A 23,586-nucleotide genomic window follows, 5' to 3' on the forward strand; every position below is an offset into this window, starting at 1 on the left:
AGGATCATTGTAGGTTGTGTAGTGTCAAGGTATGCTGTGGAGGATCATTGTAGGTCGTGGAGTGTCAAGGTATGCTGTGGAGGATCATTGTAGGTTGTGTAATGTCAAGGTATGCTGTGGAGGATCATTGTAGGTTGTGTAGTGTCAAGGTATGCTGTGGAGGATCATTGTAGGTTGTGTAGTGTCAAGGTATGCTGTGGAGGATCATTGTAGGTTGTGTAGTGTCAAGTTATGCTGTGGAGGATCATTGTAGGTTGTGTAGTGTCAAGGTATGCTGTGGAGGATCATTGTAGGTTGTGTAGTGTCAAGGTATGCTGTGGAGGATCATTGTAGGTCGTGGAGTGTCAAGGTATGCTGTGGAGGATCATTGTAGGTCGTGGAGTGTCAAGGTATGCTGTGGAGGATCATTGTAGGTCGTGGAGTGTCAAGGTATGCTGTGGAGGATCATTGTAGGTCGTGGAGTGTCAAGGTATGCTGTGGAGGATCATTGTAGGTCGTGGTGTGTCAAGGTATGCTGTGGAGGATCATTGTAGGTTGTGTAGTGTCAAGGTATGCTGTGGAGGATCATTGTAGGTTGTGTAGTGTCAAGGTATGCTGTGGAGGAACATTGTAGGTCGTGGAGTGTCAAGGTATGCTGTGGAGGATCATTGTAGGTCGTGTAGTGTCAAGGTATGCTGTGGAGGATCATTGTAGGTCGTGGAATGTCAAGGTATGCTGTGGAGGATCATTGTAGGTTGTGTAGTGTCAAGGTATGCTGTGGAGGATCATTGTAGGTTGTGTAGTGTCAAGGTATGCTGTGGAGGATCATTGTAGGTCGTGGAGTGTCAAGGTATGCTGTGGAGGATCATTGTAGGTCGTGGAGTGTCAAGGTATGCTGTGGAGGATCATTGTAGGTCGTGGAGTGTCAAGGTATGCTGTGGAGGATCATTGTAGGTCGTGGAGTGTCAAGGTATGCTGTGGAGGATCATTGTAGGTCGTGGAGTGTCAAGGTATGCTGTGGAGGATCATTGTAGGTCGTGGAGTGTCAAGGTATGCTGTGGAGGGTTATGGTTGACAGTGCCGGACTAATCAAAGCCAGGAAAGGGGATACATAATGCTGTGATTTTTATATAGTAAACTGTGTCAAGGTCAACCTAGCATAACCCAGTAAAGTCATACAGTGTCACGTGTTTCCGGTGGCGAGGCAGGCACTGGCACCCACATAATGTAAACATTCCATGAAAAGCACAACGAAATTAGCTTACATAATTATAATTTTAACAGGAGGGAAAGACTAACAGATTTTCGTACAATTATTGTAGCCTTTTTTCATCGCTGACATACATTACTACTCACGAAATCGTCATAGCACGATTGCCCAAAAAATCACCATACAGGTGAGACTCGAACTCACGGCAGGTGAGTCTCAGGACTCACTTTCCTGGGTTCAAGCCCAACTTGTTCCGTGATATGACGTACATTGTTATAAATGTCCCTCAAAAACTTCTCATCTTCTCACCTGCCTAAAATAATTTTTTTTTTTACAAGTTTTTATTGACGCAAAGAATTAAAAAGTATTTTGTCAGTTATCCTGGAAGACAATGTTATTTATTGCTGTCTCAAAAATAGATTTTTTCCCGATTATCTTATTGCAGTAAAATTTCCATTAGGCAGGATACAATATCTCTGTACACGTGTATAAAAAATAAATCAGTCTTAAATAAGTTTTATTAACATGTTTATAATAAATACAAAAATATAATGTTTCATTTTTACGTCACATAATTTTGTCTGATGTCGTGGGTGAGTTGCGTGAGGGAGTTGAGGAACATACACAGTAATGATGGTGACTGGCTTCAAGTGTGCACGCCTCCAACTCGTGTATAAGAGGTATATACATATAAATATACACAATATATACAATGGCAGGGGTTCAGGTACGTCAGTGTCCATAGTCACAGAGAGAGAGAGAGAGATCTGTCATTTCAGTACAGCCTTCAACACAGGAGGGATGTTGGCGGCCTTACTGTTATGTACAAGGCCAGTACTGTCAAGGTTCCACACTTGGTTCCACTCCGAGGACAGCGAGAAATGAGCTTCTACGCAGCAAGACGGACAACAAACAGCAACTACACTCTGTACCGTTCTTCGGAGCATAGCTTCTTCTGAGATCATTTATTTGTAGGATGACTCGTGTCAGTTGATCATATGAAATCGCTGACCTGCAGATGCCTCCAAATTCATCCTGTTCACTATTTGTATATTTCATAAAAATAAAAAGGCTTTCAATTGAGTTGATGTAGATAACAGCTCTTAACTTGTTAACAAAATTAAGAACCTTTAGGCTAACCTTGCAAAACCCTGTGCAAAAAAGGAGAGAGTGAGAGAGAGAGAGTGTGTGTGTGTGAGAGAGAGAGAGAGAGAGAGAGAGAGAGAGAGAGAGAGAGAGTGAGTGATAAATAAAAATATATGATAGTTTGGTTTGTCACTGAAACCTTTGTTTCAACTGACTAATAAAGATCTCTCGTGATCTCTCTATAATAGTCATTTGTTTTGCGCGTCTATTTTCTAGTCGTCTCATGGACTGTGTTAGTCTCCCTCTGGAAGGTCCAGCCCTCAGGGGAACTAACAATAATATAGCAAATAAATAATATATAAATAATATAGAGGTATAGACAATGGGAGATCATTGGTCTCCAGTGCCGTTGCTAACAGAGTCCAATGCCCGCTAGTTATCATACTTGGTGATGGCATCATGGACCATGGCCGCAAGGCGCTGTACCACTGGGGCATCAAAAAGGGCTCTGGCAGAGCTGGCGTAGCTACTGTAGGTATCGTAGGGTTCCGGAGTCTCCATGTGGTAGTAACCAGTGGGTGCAGGAGTAGCAGGAGCTTCCTCAAAGCCGAATAAAGGCTTCAGATCTCCCTCCTTCAGGAGCCCATAAACTATAGGAAAGTACAATGAAGAATCAGTGTTAACAGTCAAACATAGTGTCTAAATATCAGGTGATATATCAATCATAAAATATTAATATATATTTATATATATATATATATATATATATATATATATATATATATATATATATATATATATATATATATATATATATATATATATACATATATATATATATATATATATATATATATATATATATATATATATATATATATATATATATATATATATATATAAATAAAGAAAATGCTTTATTGTTTTACTTACCGACCATAAGAGCGAGACCAATAATAGCCAAGACAAAGTTGATAATTTCAAGGGGCTTACGGATCCAATTTAGGATAGCAATCTTGATTTCATTAATGAAGCCGATGACACCTAATAAGGTCGGAAGGGCCAAAGTGTTTATTATGGCTTCCAGAGCAACCCAGATGTTGCCTAATAATGGCAGGAGCTTGGCGAGGGAGGTTCCTTCAAGAAGTGGAGCAAGTAATTTAAGAATATCTTTGACAATGGTACCCAGCGTCTGCAAGATAAAGCATAACGTACATTACGAGGTCTGCGGTATTAAAAGTAAATATTTATGAAATATTAAATAACAGTAATTAATAAAATAATATATATATATATATATATATATATATATATATATATATATATATATATATATATATATATATATATATATATATATATATATATATATATATATGTATATATATATATGTCGTGCTGAATAGGCAGAACTTGCGATCTTGGCTTAAATAGCAACGCTCATCTTGCCATATAAGACAAGTGAAAATTTGTGTATGCAATAATTTCGCCAAAATCATTCTGAACCTAACTAAAAAAATATATTTCACTGTGTTTGTTTAATATTAATTTATTGTAAAAAAAACTAAAATATATTTAGTTGGGTTAGGCTAAAATAAATTGTTCTTGTTATAATAAGGTTAGGTAAGTTTTCTAAGATTCTTTTGGTGCAAAATTATAAATTTTTACATCAACATTAATGAAAAAAGTATATCTTTAAATGTATAAGAGAAAATTTTAGAAATGACTTAACTTTAAATGAGTTCTTGCTAATTGACCGGTTTTACATATTCAGCACGACATATATATATACATATATATATATATATATATATATATATATATATATATATATATATATATATATATATATATTATATATATATATATATATATATATATATATATATATATATACTATATATATATATATATATGTATATATATATATATATATATATATATATATATATATATATATATATATTATATATATATATATATATATATATATATATATATATATATATATATATATATATATATATATATATATATATATATATATATATACAAAACAACCAGTGTGAAAAAATAATGAAATTCCAAGCGCTTTCGTGACTCCTCACATTATCAAGGAACAATAAAAGTAATACATCAAAGGAAGGCATATAAAGAGTCTAGACCACACCTCACCATCATATCCCACAACAAAGCAACACCTGACGCGCGACTCATAAGAACGAAAACACTGCAGCAGGCCCGCTGGCCCAACTAGACAGGTCCTTCACGCAACCCACAAACAAACTATTCTACCCAAGAATTAAGATTTATTATTTGTCCAGTGTATTATAAAATTCTTCCCAAATTCTGTTAATTATAGATGGATATAATTTATATAAACCAAAGGAAATATTCATATTATTTTCAAAACTGTTTTTTATGCAACAAGATTCAATTATATTCCTGTCGACCATGGACTTGCTTGATACAACTTTCTCAACTTTTTGAAAATCAATTTGATGATTGAAATCTCTCAAATGAATAAATAGAGCATTGGAATCTTGTCCAGTTCTAATGCTATATTTATGTTGTCTTAATCTTAGTTCGAGACTTTTACCAGTTTGACCTTAATAAACTTTATCGCAAATTTTACAAGGAATCTTATAGACACATCCGTCAGCTAATTGACCAGTTTTACATATTCGGCACGACATATATATATATATATCTTTATATATATTTATATATACATATATATATATATATATATATATATATATATATATATATATATATATATATATGTATATATATATGTGCAATAAGATCACAGTAAACAGGTGATTTCAGAATATGCAAAACAACCACTCTGAAAGAATAGAGAAATTCCAAGCGCTTTCGTGACTACTCACATTATCAAGGAACTATGAAAGTAAAGCATCCAAGAAAGCTATATAAGGGGTCTGGCCAACACCTCACTATCAGATCCCACAACGGGTAAACACCTGACGCGCGCCGGCCCAACTGGACAGGTCCTTTGCACAACTCACCAACAAACTATTCTACCCAAGAAAATTTAAAAATTATTATTTGTCCAGTGTATTATTAAATTCTTCCCAAATTCTATTAATTATAAATGGATCTAATTTATATAAACCAAAGGAAATATTCATATTATTGTCAAAACTGCTTTTTATGAAACAAGATTCAATTATATTCCTGTCGACCATGGACTTGCTTGATACTACTTTCTCAACTTTTTGAAAATCAATTGGATGGTTAAAATCTCTTACATGAATAAATAGAGCATTGGAATCTTGTCCAGTTCTAATGCTATATTTATGTTGTTTTAATCTTAGTTCGAGATTTTTCCCAGTTTGACCGTAATAAACTTTATCGCAAATTTTACAAGGAATCTTATAGACACATCCATCAGCATTTTGGGGGGAATTCTTTATCAAAAGTTTTTTTTACTGTATCAAGATTTTTGAATACAACTTTAATATTAAAAGTCTTAAGAAGAGAAGGCATATCAACCAAGTTTTCATGGTAAGGGAGAACCAACATATTTTTAGTTGAATAAGGCTGGTTGTCCCTTTTTGGATTACAAAAAGTATTTCTAGCAACTTTAAAAGATTTATCAATTACATTTCTTGGGTATTTTAAATCATTACCTATTTCATAAATTTTGGATATTTCCTCATCTATGAACTCAGGACTACAAATTCGTAAAGCTCTCAAAAACATTGATGAGAAAACAGACAGTTTGACTCTATCTTGATGCGAGGAATAATATATATATATATATATTATATATATATATATATATATATATATATATATATATATATATATATAATGTATATATATATATATATATGTATATATATATATATATATATATATATATATATATATATATATATATATAATATATATACGTATATATAATAATAATAATAATAATAATAATAATGATAACAATAAGATCACAGTAAACAGAAAACCCACTGTGGAAAATTAGTGAAATTCCAAGCGATTTCGTGATTTCTCCCATTATATATCCTTGGATCAGCAACTCCTCCCTGTCGCCGGACACTGTGATGGATGTAGGTGTCAGCCAGAGTCGACACGCAGGTATAGCCCCATCCTAAGAGCTTGTGATTCTTCAAGTATATATGTATATATAGTTGGTTTTCTCAATTTATTAATCTCACTCCAAAAGTTTTTCTTATTCTCAGCAAAGTTTGCTGATAGCATCTTACCTACTCTCTTATTTGCTCTCCTTTTGCATTCTTTCACCACTCTCTTAACCTCTCTTTTTCTCTCCATATACTACCTCCTTGTACCGCTTCTTTGTAAAAATCTCTCATATGATACTTTTTCTATCTTACCTCATCATTCCACCAATCGCTCTTCTTCCCTCCCGCACCCACTTTCCTAGAACCACACACTTCTGCTGAACACTCTAACATTATATTTTTAAATCTACCCCATACATCTTCAACCTCGTCTTTCTTCCAATAGTTGTTTATATCTTTCCCTAACTACCTCCTGTAGTTTATAAATCTTCACCTTTCTTTTACTTGCTGATGTCCTTCTCGTTGTTTCCCATCTACCTTTTACTCTCACTGTAGCTACAAATAAAAAATGATTTGATATATCTGTGGCTCCTCTATAAACATGCACATCCTGAAATCTAACTATCAGTCTTTTATCTACTAGTACATAGTCCAACAATCTCAAATTCAAATTTAAATTCAAATTCAAAGTTTATTCTCTATAAGGATTACAATGCTGAGTTTACAGAATTTGGCTATTGTGTGGTTTACATGTAGTTAAATAATGATTACAGAGTGTACCACTAGAACACCTAGCATGGCTAGGCATTTCGGGCAGACTTAGATTAATTCTTAATTTTAAAATATTACAAATTATGAGGTAAGTTGGTATTATGGCTAAGTGACTAAATACTAGTTTGTGAGTTTAGCAATGTGAATGCTTTTGTTTTGGCACAGTACATAGTTTCAGTATTGGAGTATCACAGGATTCATTATTTTTAAGATTGAGATTAATATTTCTGTTTATGGTCAAATGGGTGAGTGAATGTAAGTGTGAACCACCAGGTGGTATTCGTGTAGTTAGTTGATGGGGTGTATCAGGGAGATAAGATGTTTTCTAATGGTAGTTTTGAAGGTGATGAATGTGTCTGCAGTTCTAGAGTTCTCAGGTAGGGTGTTCCAGATTTTAGGGCCTTTGACATACATTGAATTTTTGTAAAGGTTTAGTCGGACACGGGGAATGTCGTAGAGATGTTTGTGTCTGGTGTTATGCCTGTGGGTTCTGTCACAACTATCAAGAAAGCGTTTTAGGTCAAGGTTGATATTGGAGTTTAAGGTCCTGTAGATGTAGATTGCATAGTAGTAAGTGTGGATGTACTGAACAGGGAGTAAGTTTAGATCTATGAATGTGGGGGGGGGGGTGTTGCTAGGGATGGGATTTAGTGATTATTCTTACTGCAGCTTTTTGTTGGGTTATTAGTGGATTTAGGTGTGTTGCTGCAGTTGATCCCCAAGCACAAATAGCATAGGTGAGGTATGGACAAATAAGTGAGTGGTATAGTGTGAGAAGGGCATTTTGCGGCACGTAGTATCGTATCTTGGAGAGGATCCCAACCGTTTTGGATACTTTTTTGGTTATGTGTTGGGTATGGGTGCTGAAATTCAGGTTGTTGTCGAGGTATAGGCCTAGGAATTTGCCCTCATTATGTCTGGTAATTAGTGTTGTCGATCTTAATGTTAATTTGTGCATCTCCTGCTCTGCTACCAAACATAATATAGCAGATTTTGTCAGTGTTAAGCGTAAGTTTATTGGCTGTCATCCAAGTCGATATTTTGATCAGCTCCTCGTTAACAATGGTGTTGAGGGTGGCAAGATTAGGGTGAGAGATGACATAAGTCGTGTCGTCAGCAAAGAGAATGGGTTTCAGGTGTTGGGATACGTTCGGAAGATCATTGATGTAAATGAGGAAGAACAGGGGACCAAGGACACTTCCCTGCGGAACTCCAGTATCAAGTGGCCGTGTTGTTGATGCTGTGTCTTTAATGGTGACATACTGATACCTATTAGTAAGGTAAGATTTGAAATAAGCAAGCGCATGGCCTCTTATACCGTAATGGTCAAGTTTGTGGAGTAGGATGTCGTGGTCTACTGTGTCAAAAGCTTTTCTTAGGTCAATAAAAATTCCTAGTGGATATTCCTTATTTTTCAATGCTGTGTAAAGCAGATCTAGTATTTTTATGATTGCATCATTAGTGCTTTTATTTTTCCTGAATCCAAATTGGCAGGGGTTGAGTATGTTTTGTGCCGTTATAAATGAATATAGTCTCCTGTGCACGAGTTTCTCAAAGATTTTGGATAGCAATGGTAAGTTTGATATTGGCCTATAGTTGTTTAAGTCTGTAGGGTCACCACCTTTATGTATTGGTGTAACCCTTGCCATCTTGAGTAGTTTCGGGAAGGTGCTAGTTTCTAGTGACTTGTTAAAAGTAATGAAATAGCATGCGAAAGGACATGGGCCGCTCGCTTGTACAGTAATGGTGGGACATGAGACAGATTCCCTGAGTTATTTTTAAGTGACTTTATAATCTCGGTGACTTCCGTGGGCTCAGTTGGTGCAAGATAGAAGGAATTTGGGAAATTCCCATCTAGGTAGTCCCCGGTATGGGCATTGGTATGTGGGATTTTATTGAAGACGATGTAATCAGTCCATCACTGATTACATCGTCTTCAAGTCTCTTCTGCTTCTATCAACTTTTCTGTACTCGACTGAAGAAGCCTACTGTGTAGGCGAAATGTTTCGAAATAAAGATACCTAACTGTTGCATATGTGTCTTACCTAACAACCTGTCGGTATTTTATACCATTTTAATGTTCAATCTGTCAGACACTGCAACACAAGGGTATCTTAGTACAGACCTGCAATCAACTTCGACAACCTCTACTAGTGAGAACGGCTGGATTTGAGAGGGACCTGACCTCCCAACATCTGCGTTCTTACTTCTACTAGTGACCTACGTCTCACCTCCTGGCGCTATATAAGGCTCCATCCTGTCACTTCAACTCCATATTGTTTCAGACTATGGAACAATGCTCTTCAGACTGAGGGACTGACCACCTGGGATTTTATTGGCGAGATTAGATCCTATGGTTGAGAAGAAGTCGTTTATCTTGTTAGCTATGTCAGTGGGATGTAGTGGTGTTTCATTAGGTTTAGTTAGTGGGTCCCTAGAATCTGAGAGAGTGTTTTCCAGGTCTTTTTTTATATTTCCTCTAGTGTCTGTGAATCTACTGGAGTAGTATAGTTGTTTGGCTTTCTTTATTACTTTGGTGAGAACTGATGAATAGTGTTTAAGAATATCTTTGTGTATTAAGCCCTGTCTATATTGCTTTTCATATTGGTGTTTCTTGTTGTTAATGGATTTCAGAATGGTGCTGGTTAGCCATGGGCAACCAAGCTGTTTGTTTGTGATCTGTTTCGTTTTTATAGGACAATGTTTGTTGTATAGTCTAAGTAATTTTTTAAGAAAAATGTCTGTCCAGTCATCAATACCATTGGCCTTGGAGAATTCTGTAGGCCAGTCAACAGTATCTAGGTCAGCTGTGAACTTCCTTATTGAGGCCTCGTCATGGAGTCTAAATGAGACTTTGTTGTATTCAAGTGGTCGTTTACTAATGTTTGTCAGGAGGAAGGTAGGGTAGTGGTCTGTAGTGCTATCTGTGATTATCCCTGATTTAAGGGGGGCTAGTATATTGGTCCATATGTGGTCTATTATGGTTGCACTTGTCTCAGTGAGCCTGGTTGGTTTAGTTATTGTTGGTATGAGAAGTGTGTTGTTCATATTGTTGATGAAGTCAGTTACAGGCTGATCATCTAGTAGGCCAAGGTTGATGTTGAAGTCTCCAGCTAAGAGAAGGTGGTGCTTATTCATTTGTTTGTTTGTTATTAGTGACTTTAATTTTTCACTGAAATTTGGGTTGTTTGTGTGAGGTATCCGGTAAATGGCACCGATTGTCATAGATGTCTTAAGGTTTTTTACAGTAAAATTAGCAAAAATGTATTCCCCATATTCATCACTAAAGCAAGTGGTGCTAATACAAGATAATTGGTTAGAGTAATAGATTGCAATACCACCCCCAACTTGGTTTGGTCTGCAGTTGTGAATTGCTGTGTATCCTGGTAGAGGGTAGATATCTATTGTGTCCTGCTTAAGCCAGGTCTCAGTAAGAATAATGCAGGAGAAGGGTGTCTTTAGTGATTCAAGGAATGCCAGGAGGTCATCATAGTGTTTGCTTAAGGACCTGATGTTGTAGTTAAGTACTGATAGACTTTTAGCATTGTTTAGGATAGTGCTAGCTTGTGATGCTGTGTAATAAAGGCAGTTACTTTCCAATAGGTTTTGATTGGGTGTCAGATTATGGAGGTTTAGATCAGGGTCAACGTGATCAATCATCTTCTAGGTTTAAATTATGGTTATTTATATCCTGAGTTGTGTGTTGAGTTCTAGTACTGATATCTGTAGTGGTGGGAAGTTTGGACAAGTATATAGCTAGAGTATTTTGGTCATATAGAGTATAGTCACTACTACACATAATGAAGTTGATGTTGTCTGTGTGTTGTGCTGGAATGAACTAAAGTACAACTAGGTATAAACTAGTAATATAAAAATACAAATTTAAAATAGAACAAGACTCTCACTTGTAATTGCACTAAGGTCTAATATAATGACTTTTGTGGAGTCTGTGTATTGAGCTAGAATGAGCTATAGTACAACTAGATTTAATCTAATAATATAAAAATACAAATTAAAAATAGCACCAGTCTCTCACTAATAATTGCAATATGGTCTAATATAATGAATTTGGTATTGACTATAGTACAACTGTGTTTAATAATATAAAAAAGGCACAAGACTCTCAGTTGTAATTGCACTAAGGTCTTATATAAGTTGTTTACAAGAATTAGAGTATAACTAGATTTAAATTGACAGGATAAAATATACAAGTTAAGGTAGCAAAAGAATAATAAAAAAAAAATGATAAAAATAAAAATGGCAATTCAATGGCAATTACGCTCTATATCATGTCTCATACATTTATTTAATATTTTTTTCTTAAAAATTGTAATACCTATAGCCAAACCCCTGTCTATACAAAGTTCAATCAAAGGCTCCCCATTATCATTTACACCTAGCACCCCAAACTTGCCACAAACTACAACCGTTTCTCCCACTTTAGCAATCGTATCCCATATCACAATTACTCTCTTACTTAGTTCAAAACTTCCTAAACATTCTCTTAACATTTCTCAAAATCTCTCTCTCTCTCTCCTCCACATTCCTCTCTTCTCCAGGTGCATAAACACTTATTATAACCCACTTCTCCACAATAAGGGTCGGCCCTTATTGTAATCCACATAATCTTTCAGTTTATGCATTTATATTTTCTTTCCTCCTTCCATAACTGATCCTTCAAGATTATTGCCACCCCTTCCTTAGCTCTAACTGTCTCATACTCCTGACCTAATCCCATTTATTTCTCCCCACTGAAACTCCCTTACCCCTTTCAGCTTTGTTTCGCTTAAAGCCAGGACATCCAGACTGTTTTCATTCATAACACTGGCAGTCATGTCATTTTTATCTGCATTACATCCATGCACATTCAAATATTTCTGCTTCATCAAGTTTTTCTTTTTTTAGTAATTTATACAGGAGAAAGGGTTACTAGTCCACTGCTCCCGGCATTTTAGTCGCCTCTTAAGACTCGCATGGCTTTCGGAGGAAATATTCTTTTCCACTTGCCCACAGAAATGAAAGGAAATAGATAAGAGCAAGAACTATTTAGAAAATAGAAGAAAATTCAGATAGGTGTGTGTACATATACGTGTACATGTATATGGAGTGTGCATAAGTGTAAGAAGAAGTAGCAAGGCGTACCTGTTTTCTTGCGTGTTTGTGAGACAGAAAGAAAAATACCTCCTTGGGTGGTTGCTGTCTACCAACCTACTACTACAGGACGGTAGTGCCTCCCTGGGTGGTTGCTGTTTACCAACCTACTACCACAGGACGGTAGTACCTCCCTGGGTGGTTGTTGTCTACCCACCTACTACCACAGGACGGTAGTACCTACCTGGGTAGTTGTTGTCTACCCACCTACTACCACAGGACGGTAGTACCTCCCTAGGTGGTTGTTGTCTACCAACCTACTATCACAGGACGGTAGTACCTCCCTGGGTGGTTGTTGTCTACCCACCTACTACCACAGAACGGTAGTACCTCCCTGGGTGGTTGTTGTCTACCCACCTACTACCACAGGACGGTAGTACCTCCCTAGGTGGTTGCTGCTTACCAACCTACTACCACAGGACGGTAGTACCTCCCTGGGTGGTTGTCTACCCACCTACTACTACAGGACGACGGTAGTACCTCCCTGGGTGGGTGCTGCCTACCAACCTACTACCACAGGACGGTAGTACCTCCCTGGATGATTGTCTACCCACCTACTACCACAGGACGGTAGTACCTCCCTAGGTGGTTGTTGTCTACCAACCTACTACCACAGGACGGTAGTACCTCCCTGGGTGGTTGTTGTCTACCCACCTACTACCACAGGACGGTAGTACCTCCCTGGGTGGTTGTTGTCTACCCACCTACTACCACAGGACGGTAGTACCTCCCTAGGTGTTTGCTGCCTACTAACCTACTACCACAGGACGGTAGTACCTCCCTGGGTGGTTGCTGTCTACCAGCCTACTACTACAGGACGGTAGTGCCTCCCTGGGTGATTGCTGTCTACCAACCTACTACCACAGGACAGTAGTACCTCCCTGGGTGGTTGCTGCCTACCCACCTACTACCACAGGACGGTAGTACCTCCCTGGGTGGTTGCTGTTTACCCACATACTACCACAGGACGGTAGTACCTCCCTGGGTGGTTGTTGTCTACCAACCTACTACCACAGGACGGTAGTACCTCCCTGGATGGTTGCTGTCTACCAACGTACTACCACAGGACGGTAGTACCTCCCTAGGTGGTTGCTGTCTACCAACCTACTACCACAGGACGGTAGTACCTCCCTGGGCGGTTGCTGTCTACCAACCTACTACCACAGGACGGTAGTACCTCCCTGGGTGGTTGCTGTCTACCAACCTACTACTACAGGACGGTAGTACCTCCCTGGGTGGTTGCTGTCTACCAACCTACTACCACAGGACGGTAGTGCCTCCCTGGGTGGTTGTTGTCTACCAACCTATTACCACAGGACGGTAGTACCTCCCTGGGTGGTTGTTGTCTACCAACCTACTACTACAGGACGTTAGTACCTCCCTGGGTGGTTGCTGTCTTCCAACCTACTACTACAGGACGGTAGTACCTCCCTGGGTGGTTGCTGTCTACCAACCTACCACAGGACGGTAGTACCTCCCTGGGTGGGTGCTGTCTACCAACCTACTACCACAGGACGGTAGTGCCTCCCTGGGTGGTTGTTGTCTACCAACCTATTACCACAGGACGGTAGTGCCTCCCTGGGTGGTTGTTGTCTACCAACCTACTACCACGGGACAGTAGTACCTCCGTGGGTGGATGTTGTCTACCAGCCTACTACTACAGGACGGTAGTATTTCCCTGGCTGATTGATGTCTACCAACCTATTACCACAGGACGGTAGTCCCTCCATAGGTGGTTGTTGTCTACCAACCTACTATTACAGGATGGTAGTACTTCCCTGGGTGGTTACTGTCTACCAACCTACTACCACAGGACGGTAGTACGTCCCTGGGTGGTTGCTGTCTACCAACCTACTACCACAGGACGGTAGTACCTCCCTGGGTGGTTGCTGTCTACCAACCTACTACCACAGGACGGTAGTACGTCCCTGGGTGGTTGTTGTCTACCAACCTACTACCACAGGACGGTAGTACCTCCCTGGGTGGTTGCTGTCTACCAACCTACTACTACAAGACGGTAGTACCTCCCTGTGTGGTTGCTGTTATTATTATTATTATTATTATTATCGTGAGCGAGTGCTACATCGCAAATGAGAATGAGAAAGTAATCAGGTTTGATTCAAGAAAAGAAAGGGTAACTATAATTGCTTAGATGAAGACCTTTTCACCAGTACCGAGACTCCTTCCCCATACTAGCTGACAGTGTGTCGCTGACAGGTTGTCGCTGACAGTGTCGCTGACAGTGTGTCGCTGACAGTGTCGCTGACAGTGTGTCGCTGACAGTGTGTCGCTGACAGTGTCGCTGACAGTGTGTCGCTGACAGTGTGTCGCTGACTGATAGTGTGTTGCTGACGTTGTCCCTGAGATGTGTTTAAAGGTTGTGTGGCATAAACAAGTGAAAATCGTCGCTCTCATTATGTTCATTGTGTTGTGTGATGTCAATATTTAATATTTATAATGATCGTTAATACTAATTCGTTAAAGGGTTAAGTGAAGAGCATGATAAACACCATCACTTAAGAGGTAAAGTGAACTCGTTGTGTCAGAAACACACAAAGGGTTGAGAGTTGGGCATTATTTCCATTAATGCCACACTGAAAGGTAGATAGGTGGGCATCGTAATACTAACGCACTAAAGGGTAGACGGGTAAGGGTGGCCAGCACTGCCACACTAGAAGGGTCGAATTTTTGTCGTGACAGCTAGCACAACCACGTTAAACACTAACGTTGTGGGCATGATTAACAACTATAACACAGTAAATAGCAAACGAGTGGACATGATAACAAAGATAAAACAAAGGGGGGTAAATGGGAGAGACTGATAAACAACAGAAGGCGAGGATAAGTGGTTACGAGGACTCACCGGTAATTTTATTGTCTTCACTTCCTTGATCTCGTTGGTCTCTACTTCATTGTTTGCCAGCGTCAACCCCACCAGGCATATGCTTAATATTAGTAACTTCATGTCTCCTGGAGTCTGGCTGTTTAAAAAAAATATACATCTTTAATATTTACGTTAAAAAGATTCTTTAAAAACTTGTACAAATAAAAAGAAAAAAATGCATCATTTGTGCTCAGAAATTGTTCCACGAAATGTTTATGTATAGAAAAATTCCTTCCAAACCCAATTAACTCACCCTTGTTGTGAGTCATTCACACCACACCACTGGGAGAAGACTGAGGCAGGTGTCATGGCGCTACCTCATATATATACTCTCCCCAGTTGGCTCGCTCTCTAACCTCCATCCGGAGATCATGTCCATCCACACACTGCCACGTACTCTAGAGTCCAGCTAGTGGAATGGCTCCTCTCGCGCGCCTGCGCTTGTTACAAACATGTCATCACAAGGGCAAATCTAGAACATCCCCCGTAGTTCCGGGGAAAGTCTGGTTGCGAACCTCTGGACTAAATTGATTTTCAGAACATGTTTTGCAACTGGAGGCATAACACGGGCCCTGAATATTCTATGATTGGTCCCTCATGAGTCGTGCATAATGTCCTAAAGAATTACTTGTTAGGGTTACTGAAGGCTGGTCTGAGGTTCGCCAGCCTCGAGAACGCTGAAGGTCGCTCGGATGGTATACACCTCCAGAGATATATTTTTATTGAACTATGTAGTCTCTCGTCTCTCAGACTGATGTTGTGCGGTCTTCCTCTGGTAGATCATTTACGTTGATCAGAAAGAGCACCTGAAACTCACATTTTTGTGTTACACAGACTTGTTATTGGGATTTCTTTGCTTGACTTAAGAAGCATACACACTACTGATGTTGAAGCCTTTAGGTGTGCACGCCTCCAACAAGCGTATACGAGTATGAGGTATATATATCCTAATATGTACGATACATACAATAACAGGGTTTCAGACACGTCAGGGAATATAATACTTCCTTTCATTCAAATTGTATTGGTTTTCACTTCAAGTCTTTGATCACACTCTTCTTGATTATCTCCATCAGAATTCAGTACATGTACTCGTATATACCCCAAAAAATTGCTTGTAATTCAACATCTCCTTCATATCATACCACTTCAATATAGGTACCATATCAACAGCTTTTCAGTCTTCATGTGTCTTCTGTATACCGTGTTTAGCGAGCTGTTGAAGATTCTTGTTATTGCCTCACGCTGTGGTCCTGCCGCATCTCTCAATATCCGTGGAAATGTTATCAGTTTCCATAGCCTCCGCTATGTCTAGCTTCTGAAACATCATGATTACTTTTTTCAGTGACGTGTTGCTTTCTTCCTGGGCTCGACACTCCGTTCTGCTTCTTTCTCTTTGTTAAAATCTCCCTTTCCTCTAAGAGTTCCCATCTGAATCTTCTTTTGAGTACTCATTCCTTCTTCTGCCTTAAACACTATGTTTCTAATTATTTTTTTGTCAGTCTTCTTGCTCATTAGTTCTTCAGCGCCTTTTTTTGTCCTCACTCTGGCATCTCTAAAGCCTCAGTTGAGCCTTATCATACCTCTTCTTAAAACTATGTGTGGATCCTGCCTCCACTTCATCACTCTCCAGACTGTTCCACTTCCTGAAAACTCTATGACTGAAGAAATACTTCCTAACATCACTGTGACTCATCTGAGAATTCAGCTTCCAATTGTGACCCCTTGTTGCTGTGTCCCATCTATGGAACATCCTCTCTCTGTCCACCTCGTCAATTCCTCTCAGTATTTTATATGTTATCATGTTCCCCCATCCCTCCTGTGTCTTCAGGTCGATTTCCCTCTTCCCATAGGACATGTCCCTTACCTCCGGGACTAGTCTTGTTGCAAATCTTTTCACTTTCTCTAATTTCTTGATGTGATTGACCAGGTGTGGGTTCCAGACTGATGCTGCACCCTCTAATATGGGCTTGATATACACGGTGTACAGAACCTTGAATGATTCCTTACTGAGGAGTCGGAATGCTGTTTTTAGGTTTCTTCCAGGCGCCTATATGCTGCAGCAGTTATTTGGTTGATGTGCACATCAGGAGATGTGGTTGGTATTATACTCATCCCAAGATCCTTTTCCTTGAGTGAGGGTTGCAATCTTTGGCCACCTAGACTGTACTCTGCGGTCTTCTTTGTCTTTCCCCGATCTTCATGACTTTGCACTTGGTGGGGTTAAACTCCAAGAGCCAGTTGCTGGACCAGGTTTGCAGCCTGTCCAGATCCCATTGTAGTCCTGCCTGATCCTTATCCGATTGAATTCTCCTCAATAGCTTCACATCGTCTGCAAACTGGGACACTTCTTAGACTATCCTTTTCATTACGTCGTTCACATATCCCAGAAACTGACCCCTGTGGAACCCCAGTCGTCACAGGTGCCCACTCTGGCACCTCGTTACGTACCATGACTCGATGATGCCTACCTGTTAGGTATTCTCTGATACATTGCAGTGCCTTCCCTGTTATACCTGCCTGGACCTGCAGCTCTTGCACTAATGTTTTGTGAGGAGCTGTATCAAAAGCCTTCTTACAGTCCAAGAAAATGCAATCTACCCTCCCCTTCTCTCTCTTGCCTTACCGCCGTCACCTTGTCATAGAATTCCACTAGGTTTGTGACACATGATTTCCTTCCCTGAAACCTTGCTGGTTGTCGTGAATAATCTCATTCCTTTCTAGGTGCTCCACCACTCTTCTGATAATCATCTCCATGACTTTGCAAACTACACATGTCAGTGACACTGGTCTGTAGTTTAATGCTGCGTGTCTGTCTCCTTTCTTAAAAACTGGGACTACATTTGCTGTTTTCCATACCCCAGGTAGTTGCCTTGTTTCGATAGATGTGTTGAAGATTGTTGTTAGTGGTACACAGAGTGCCTCTGCTCCCTCTCAATGGACCCACGAAATGTTGTCGGGCCCCATCACCTTTGAGGTATCTAGTTCGCTTAGCAGCCTCTTCACCTCCTCCTTCTCGGTTGTACGTACTGTGTCCAACACTTGATGGTGTACCCAACCACTCTGGCTTTCTGGCGTCCTTTCTGTCTACACTGCAAATACTGCTCTAAATCTCATGTTGAGCTCTTCACATACTTCTTGGTCGTTTCTTGTGGCCTTCCCTCCTTCTTCCTCAGCCTGATTACCTGGTTTTAGACTGCTGTTTTCTTCCTGATGTGACTGCACAACAGCTTCGGGTCAGACGTGGCTTTCGCTGCTATGTCATTTTCTTATTGCCGCTGGGCCTCCCTCCTTACCTGTGTATATTCATTTCTGGCTCTTCGATTAATCTCCTTATTATCCTGGGTCCTTTCCTTTGCCTTCTATACTTCTTTCATTCTCTAGCACATTTAATTTTTGCCTCTCTACACTTTTAGGTGAACCAAGGGGTCACCCTGGCCTTCCCGTTATTGCTGTTGCCCTTGGGTATGAACCTCTCTGCTTTCTTGCATTTTGTTGTCCCGTATTCCATCATTTCATTTACTGACTTTCCCGCCAGTTCTCTTTACCACTGAACCTCGTGCAGGAAATTTCTCATGCCTGTGTAGTCCCCTCTCTTGTAGTTTGGCTTCGCTCGTCCTGCCCTTCCTGATTCCCTCTCCACTTGTAACTTTATGTAATCGAAGCTCGGGACCACGTGATCACTAGCTCCGATGGGTCTTTCATATGTGATGTCCTCAATATCTGAACTGCTCAAGGTGAATACAAAGTTCAATCTTGCTGACAGGTCGTTTCCTCTCTGGTAGTTTCCCTATCGTGTTGATGCATGAGGTTTTTCAGTACCACCTCCATTATCTTGGCCCTCCTCGTTTCTGGGGCCCCCACGTGGCTCCAAATTTTCCCAGTCAATTTCCTTGTCGTTGAAGTCACCCACAACTGGTACCTTTGCCCTGCCCACATGTGCCCTTCTGGCTACTTCGGCCAATGTGTCAACCATTGCCCTGTTACTCTCATCATATTCGTCTCTTGGCCTCCTGCTATTCTGTGGTGGGTTATATATCACTGTAGTCACCACCTTGAGACCTCCAGTCTGAAGTGTTCCTAATATGTAGTCCCTTTCTTCTTCTCTGTCCCCTCTTTCCAACGTCTCAAAATTTCACTGGTTTTTTAATTAGAAGTGCAACTCCTCCACCAACTCTATTCCATTTGTCTTTTCTCAAGATCTGATATCCAGTTGGAAAGATGGCATCTGTTATCATTTCTGATAACTTGGTTTCCGTGAGACCTATGATGTCTGGTGATGCGTTTGTGAGGTATCACCAAACCTGACCAGAGGCATCACCAGACCAAAATGTGTGTGTGTGTGTGTGTGTGTGTGTGTGTGTGTGTGTGTGTGTGTGTGTGTGTGTGTGTGTGTGTGTGTGTGTGTGTGTGTGTGTGTGTGTGTGTGTGCGTGTGTGTGCGTGTGTGTACTCACCTAGTTGTACTCACCTAGTTGAGGTTGCGGGGGTCGAGTCCGAGCTCCTGGCCCCGCCTCTTCACTGATCGCTACTAGGTCACTCTCCCTGAGCCGTGAGCTTTATCATACCTCTGCTTAAAGCTATGTATGGATCCTGCCTCCACTACATCGCTTCCCAAACTATTCCACTTACTGACTACTCTGTGGCTGAAGAAATACTTCCTAACATCCCTGTGATTCATCTGTGTCTTCAGCTTCCAACTGTGTCCCCTTGTTACTGTGTCCAATCTCTGGAACATCCTGTCTTTGTCCACCTTGTCAATTCCTCTCAGTATTTTGTATGTCGTTATCATGTCCCCCCTATCTCTCCTGTCCTCCAGTGTCGTCAGGTTGATTTCCCTTAACCTCTCCTCGTAGGACATACCTCTTAGCTCTGGGACTAGTCTTGTTGCAAACCTTTGCACTTTCTCTAGTTTCTTTACGTGCTTGGCTAGGTGTGGGTTCCAAACTGGTGCCGCATACTCCAATATGGGCCTAACGTATACGGTGTACAGGGTCCTGAACGATTCCTTATTAAGATGTCGGAATGCTGTTCTGAGGTTTGCTAGGCGTCCATATGCTGCAGCAGTTATTTGGTTGATGTGCGCTTCAGGAGATGTGCCTGGTGTTATACTCACCCCAAGATCTTTTTCCTTGAGTGAGGTTTGTAGTCTCTGACCCCCTAGACTGTACTCCGTCTGCGGCCTTCTTTGCCCTTCCCCAATCTTCATGACTTTGCACTTGGTGGGATTGAACTCCAGGAGCCAATTGCTGGACCAGGTCTGCAGCCTGTCCAGATCCCTTTGTAGTTCTGCCTGGTCTTCGATCGAGTGTATTCTTCTCATCAACTTCACGTCATCTGCAAACAGGGACACCTCAGAGTCTATTCCTTCCGTCATGTCGTTCACAAATACCAGAAACAGCACTGGTCCTAGGACTGACCCCTGCGGGACCCCGCTGGTCACAGGTGCCCACTCTGACACCTCGCCACGTACCATGACTCGCTGCTGTCTTCCTGACAAGTATTCCCTGATCCATTGTAGTGCCTTCCCTGTTATCCCTGCTTGGTCCTCCAGTTTTTGCACCAATCTCTTGTGTGGAACTGTGTCAAACGCCTTCTTGCAGTCCAAGAAAATGCAATCCACCCACCCCTCTCTCTCTTGTCTTACTGCTGTCACCATGTCATAGAACTCCAGTAGGTTTGTGACACAGGATTTCCCGTCCCTGAAACCATGCTGGCTGCTGTTGATGAGATCATTCCTTTCTAGGTGTTCCACCACTCTTCTCCTGATAATCTTCTCCATGATTTTGCATACTATACATGTCAGTGACACTGGTCTGTAGTTTAATGCTTCATGTCTGTCTCCTTTTTTAAAGATTGGGACTACATTTGCTGTCTTCCATGCCTCAGGCAATCTCCCTGTTTCGATAGATGTATTGAATATTGTTGTTAGGGGTACACATAGCGCCTCTGCTCCCTCTCTCAATACCCATGGGGAGATGTTATCTGGCCCCATTGCCTTTGAGGTATCTAGCTCACTCAGAAGCCTCTTCACTTCTTCCTCGGTTGTGTGCACTGTGTCCAGCACTTGGTGGTGTACCCCACCTCTCCGTCTTTCTGGAGTCCCTTCTGTCTCCTCTGTGAACACTTCTTTGAATCTCTTGTTGAGTTCTTCGCATACTTCACGGTCATTTCCTGTTGTCTCTCCTCCTTCCTTCCTTAGCCTGATTACCTGGTCCTTGACTGTTGTTTTCCTCCTGATGTGGCTGTACAACAGTTTCGGGTCAGATTTGGCTTTCGCTGCTATGTCATTTTCATATTGTCTTTGGGCCTCCCTTCTTATCTGTGCATATTCGTTTCTGGCTCTACGACTGTTCTCCTTATTCTCCTTGGTCCTTTGCCTTCTATATTTCTTCCATTCCCTAGCACACTTGGTTTTTGCCTCCCTGCACCTTTGGGTAAACCATGGGCTCATCCTGGCTTTTTCATTACTCCTGTTACCCTTGGGTACAAACCTCTCCTCAGCCTCCTTGCATTTTGTTGCTACATATTCCATCATCTCATTAACTGGCTTCCCTGCCAGTTCTCTGTCCCACTGAACCCCGTTCAGGTAGTTCTTCATTCCTGTGTATTCCCCTTTCTTGTAGTTTGGCTTCATTCGTCCTGGCCTTCCTGCTTCTCCCTCCACTTGTAGCTCTACTGTGTATTCGAAGCTTAAAACCACATGGTCACTGGCCCCAAGGGGTCTTTCATATGTGATGTCCTCGATATCTGCACTACTGAAGGTGAATACTAAGTCCAGCCTTGCTGGTTCATCCTCTCCTCTCTCTCTTGTAGTGTCCCTTACGTGTTGGTACATGAAGTTCTCCAGTACCACCTCCATCATCTTAGCCCTCCATGTATCTTGGCCCCCATGTGGGTCCAAGTTCTCCCAATCGACCTCCTTGTGGTTAAAGTCACCCATGATCAGGAGCTTTGCCCTGCATGCATGAGCTCTTCTGGCCACTCTAGCCAGTGTGTGTGTGTGTGTGTGTGTGTGTGTGTGTGTGTGTGTGTGTGTGTATGTGTGTGTGTGTATGTGTGTGTGTGTATGTGTGTGTGTGTATGTATGTGTGTCAAGTATAATGACAATCACAATGCATCCAGTTCTGAAACTCATTTTCCAAATATTGTATTAAATGGCTTGAGTTGTTTTTGACTAATTATTATTTTAGAAGTAATGTCTTTCAGACTTTTAAAAAGAACTTCTAGATATTGTGTTACAAAGGTACATATACCGACAGCTATATATTGGATAGACCTCAAATATATAGAAATAATTAACACGCTATTAATTTTTAACTATAATTAGTAGTGGTATTTACATATATTTAAAAAAGAAATCTGACATGCAATTATTTCATCAATTAGAAAACTCGCTATTGTGGGCACCAGGATATACTTACATCCTGTCTGTAGCACTGCACACACGGGGACACTTGCCAGACTATGAGGAGTGGGCGCGACAGAACACTTCCTTATATACCTTTCGGTTCTTCTCTGACCTGCTAAGTTGAGTTGCCCGCGTCTTGCTTTCTCTGTTAAAGTCGGGGTTAAATACTTTTATTACTTAGTAAGCTTCGGAGTTTTATGATAACTAATATATAATAAAGAGTAGTAAAAACAGAATACATAGGGTTGTATGAATCTGAGAAGCAAGTGTTGGTTCCTAAAGAGACTTTGTATTCGGGGTAGTTGGTTAATATGCAGGTTTCTCCCTGGCTGTGGCTACCACGCCGCTCTTACCTCCCATCACAGGGTATAAACACCCCGTTGTGTATATCTGTCAGTGTATATACACTAACTGGTGTAAATCTCATTGTATATTCGTTAAGAGTTTATGATCACCTGAAAAAATCTCTCTAAACTTTCCCAAGGAAAGCGATGGAAAATAATTTAATAAATTCTTAAGAATGTTAGCAAATTAAGTTGAATTTCGAAAATTTAGGGGATTTTTTTTATTTTTGGTGTAAAATAAAAGAATAATCCGCATGTCTGAAATCTGCGTAATTATATTTGACTGTTTTCCTTCAGGAGAAAATTTTTCTTGTGATCCAGAGTTTATCCTAATCACTATTTTACGTAACTACCTAATTAAATAACTACCTAATTAAATGACTACAAAATTAAATAACTACGTAATTAGATAAGTACCTGATTAAATAACTACCTAATCAAATAACTACCTAATTAAATATCTGTCCAATTAAATAGCTATGTTTTAACACAAATTAATCAATGAAATAGTCAGCCAACCATCCAACCAACAAACCAACCCACCAACCAACAACCAACCAACCAAACAACTAACCAACCAACCAGCCTGACCACCAACAAACCAGCCCACCCACCCATTCAAACCCACCCAAAACCCACCCACCAATTGGCTACGTCTTCTAAACTCTCCAACACTCGTGCTAAATT

At 40.4% G+C, this 23,586-nt stretch overlaps 1 protein-coding gene across 2 annotated transcripts; it reads right to left on the minus strand.

The window, feature by feature from the left end:
- Nucleotides 1-1,706: 1,706 nt before the first annotated feature.
- LOC138853054 (uncharacterized) lies at nucleotides 1,707-22,703 on the minus strand. 2 transcript variants are annotated; one of them, XM_070087434.1, is made up of 4 exons: nucleotides 15,399-15,530; nucleotides 15,125-15,242; nucleotides 3,209-3,467; nucleotides 1,707-2,925 (listed from the first exon to the last, which is right to left on the minus strand). In XM_070087434.1, exons 1-4 carry the CDS (start codon nucleotides 15,452-15,454, stop codon nucleotides 2,708-2,710), a joined length of 651 nt encoding a protein of 216 aa, XP_069943535.1. In that variant the 5' UTR covers nucleotides 15,455-15,530; the 3' UTR covers nucleotides 1,707-2,707. The 2 variants fall into 2 exon arrangements, with proteins under 2 accessions (XP_069943535.1, XP_069943536.1); XM_070087435.1 differs by lacking the exon at nucleotides 15,399-15,530 and adding an exon at nucleotides 22,569-22,703 and having other exon boundaries at nucleotides 1,709-2,925.
- Between the last annotated feature and the right edge of the window lie 883 nt (nucleotides 22,704-23,586).

This window comes from Cherax quadricarinatus, chromosome 21 (genome assembly GCF_038502225.1).
Source record: "Cherax quadricarinatus isolate ZL_2023a chromosome 21, ASM3850222v1, whole genome shotgun sequence".
NCBI lineage: Eukaryota > Metazoa > Arthropoda > Malacostraca > Decapoda > Parastacidae > Cherax > Cherax quadricarinatus.

Excerpts from the sequence above, each read along its gene's own strand:
- LOC138853054 (XM_070087434.1), bottom strand. The coding sequence starts at position 15,454 with ATGACACCTGCCTCAGTCTTCTCCCAGTGGTGTGGTGTGAATGACTCA. Across the intron at positions 3,468-15,124 it reads TGAAGACAATAAAATTACCG|ACGCTGGGTACCATTGTCAA; the intron begins GTGAGTCCTCGT and ends TTTATCTTGCAG. Across the intron at positions 2,926-3,208 it reads TGGTCTCGCTCTTATGGTCG|TTTATGGGCTCCTGAAGGAG; the intron begins GTAAGTAAAACA and ends ACTTTCCTATAG.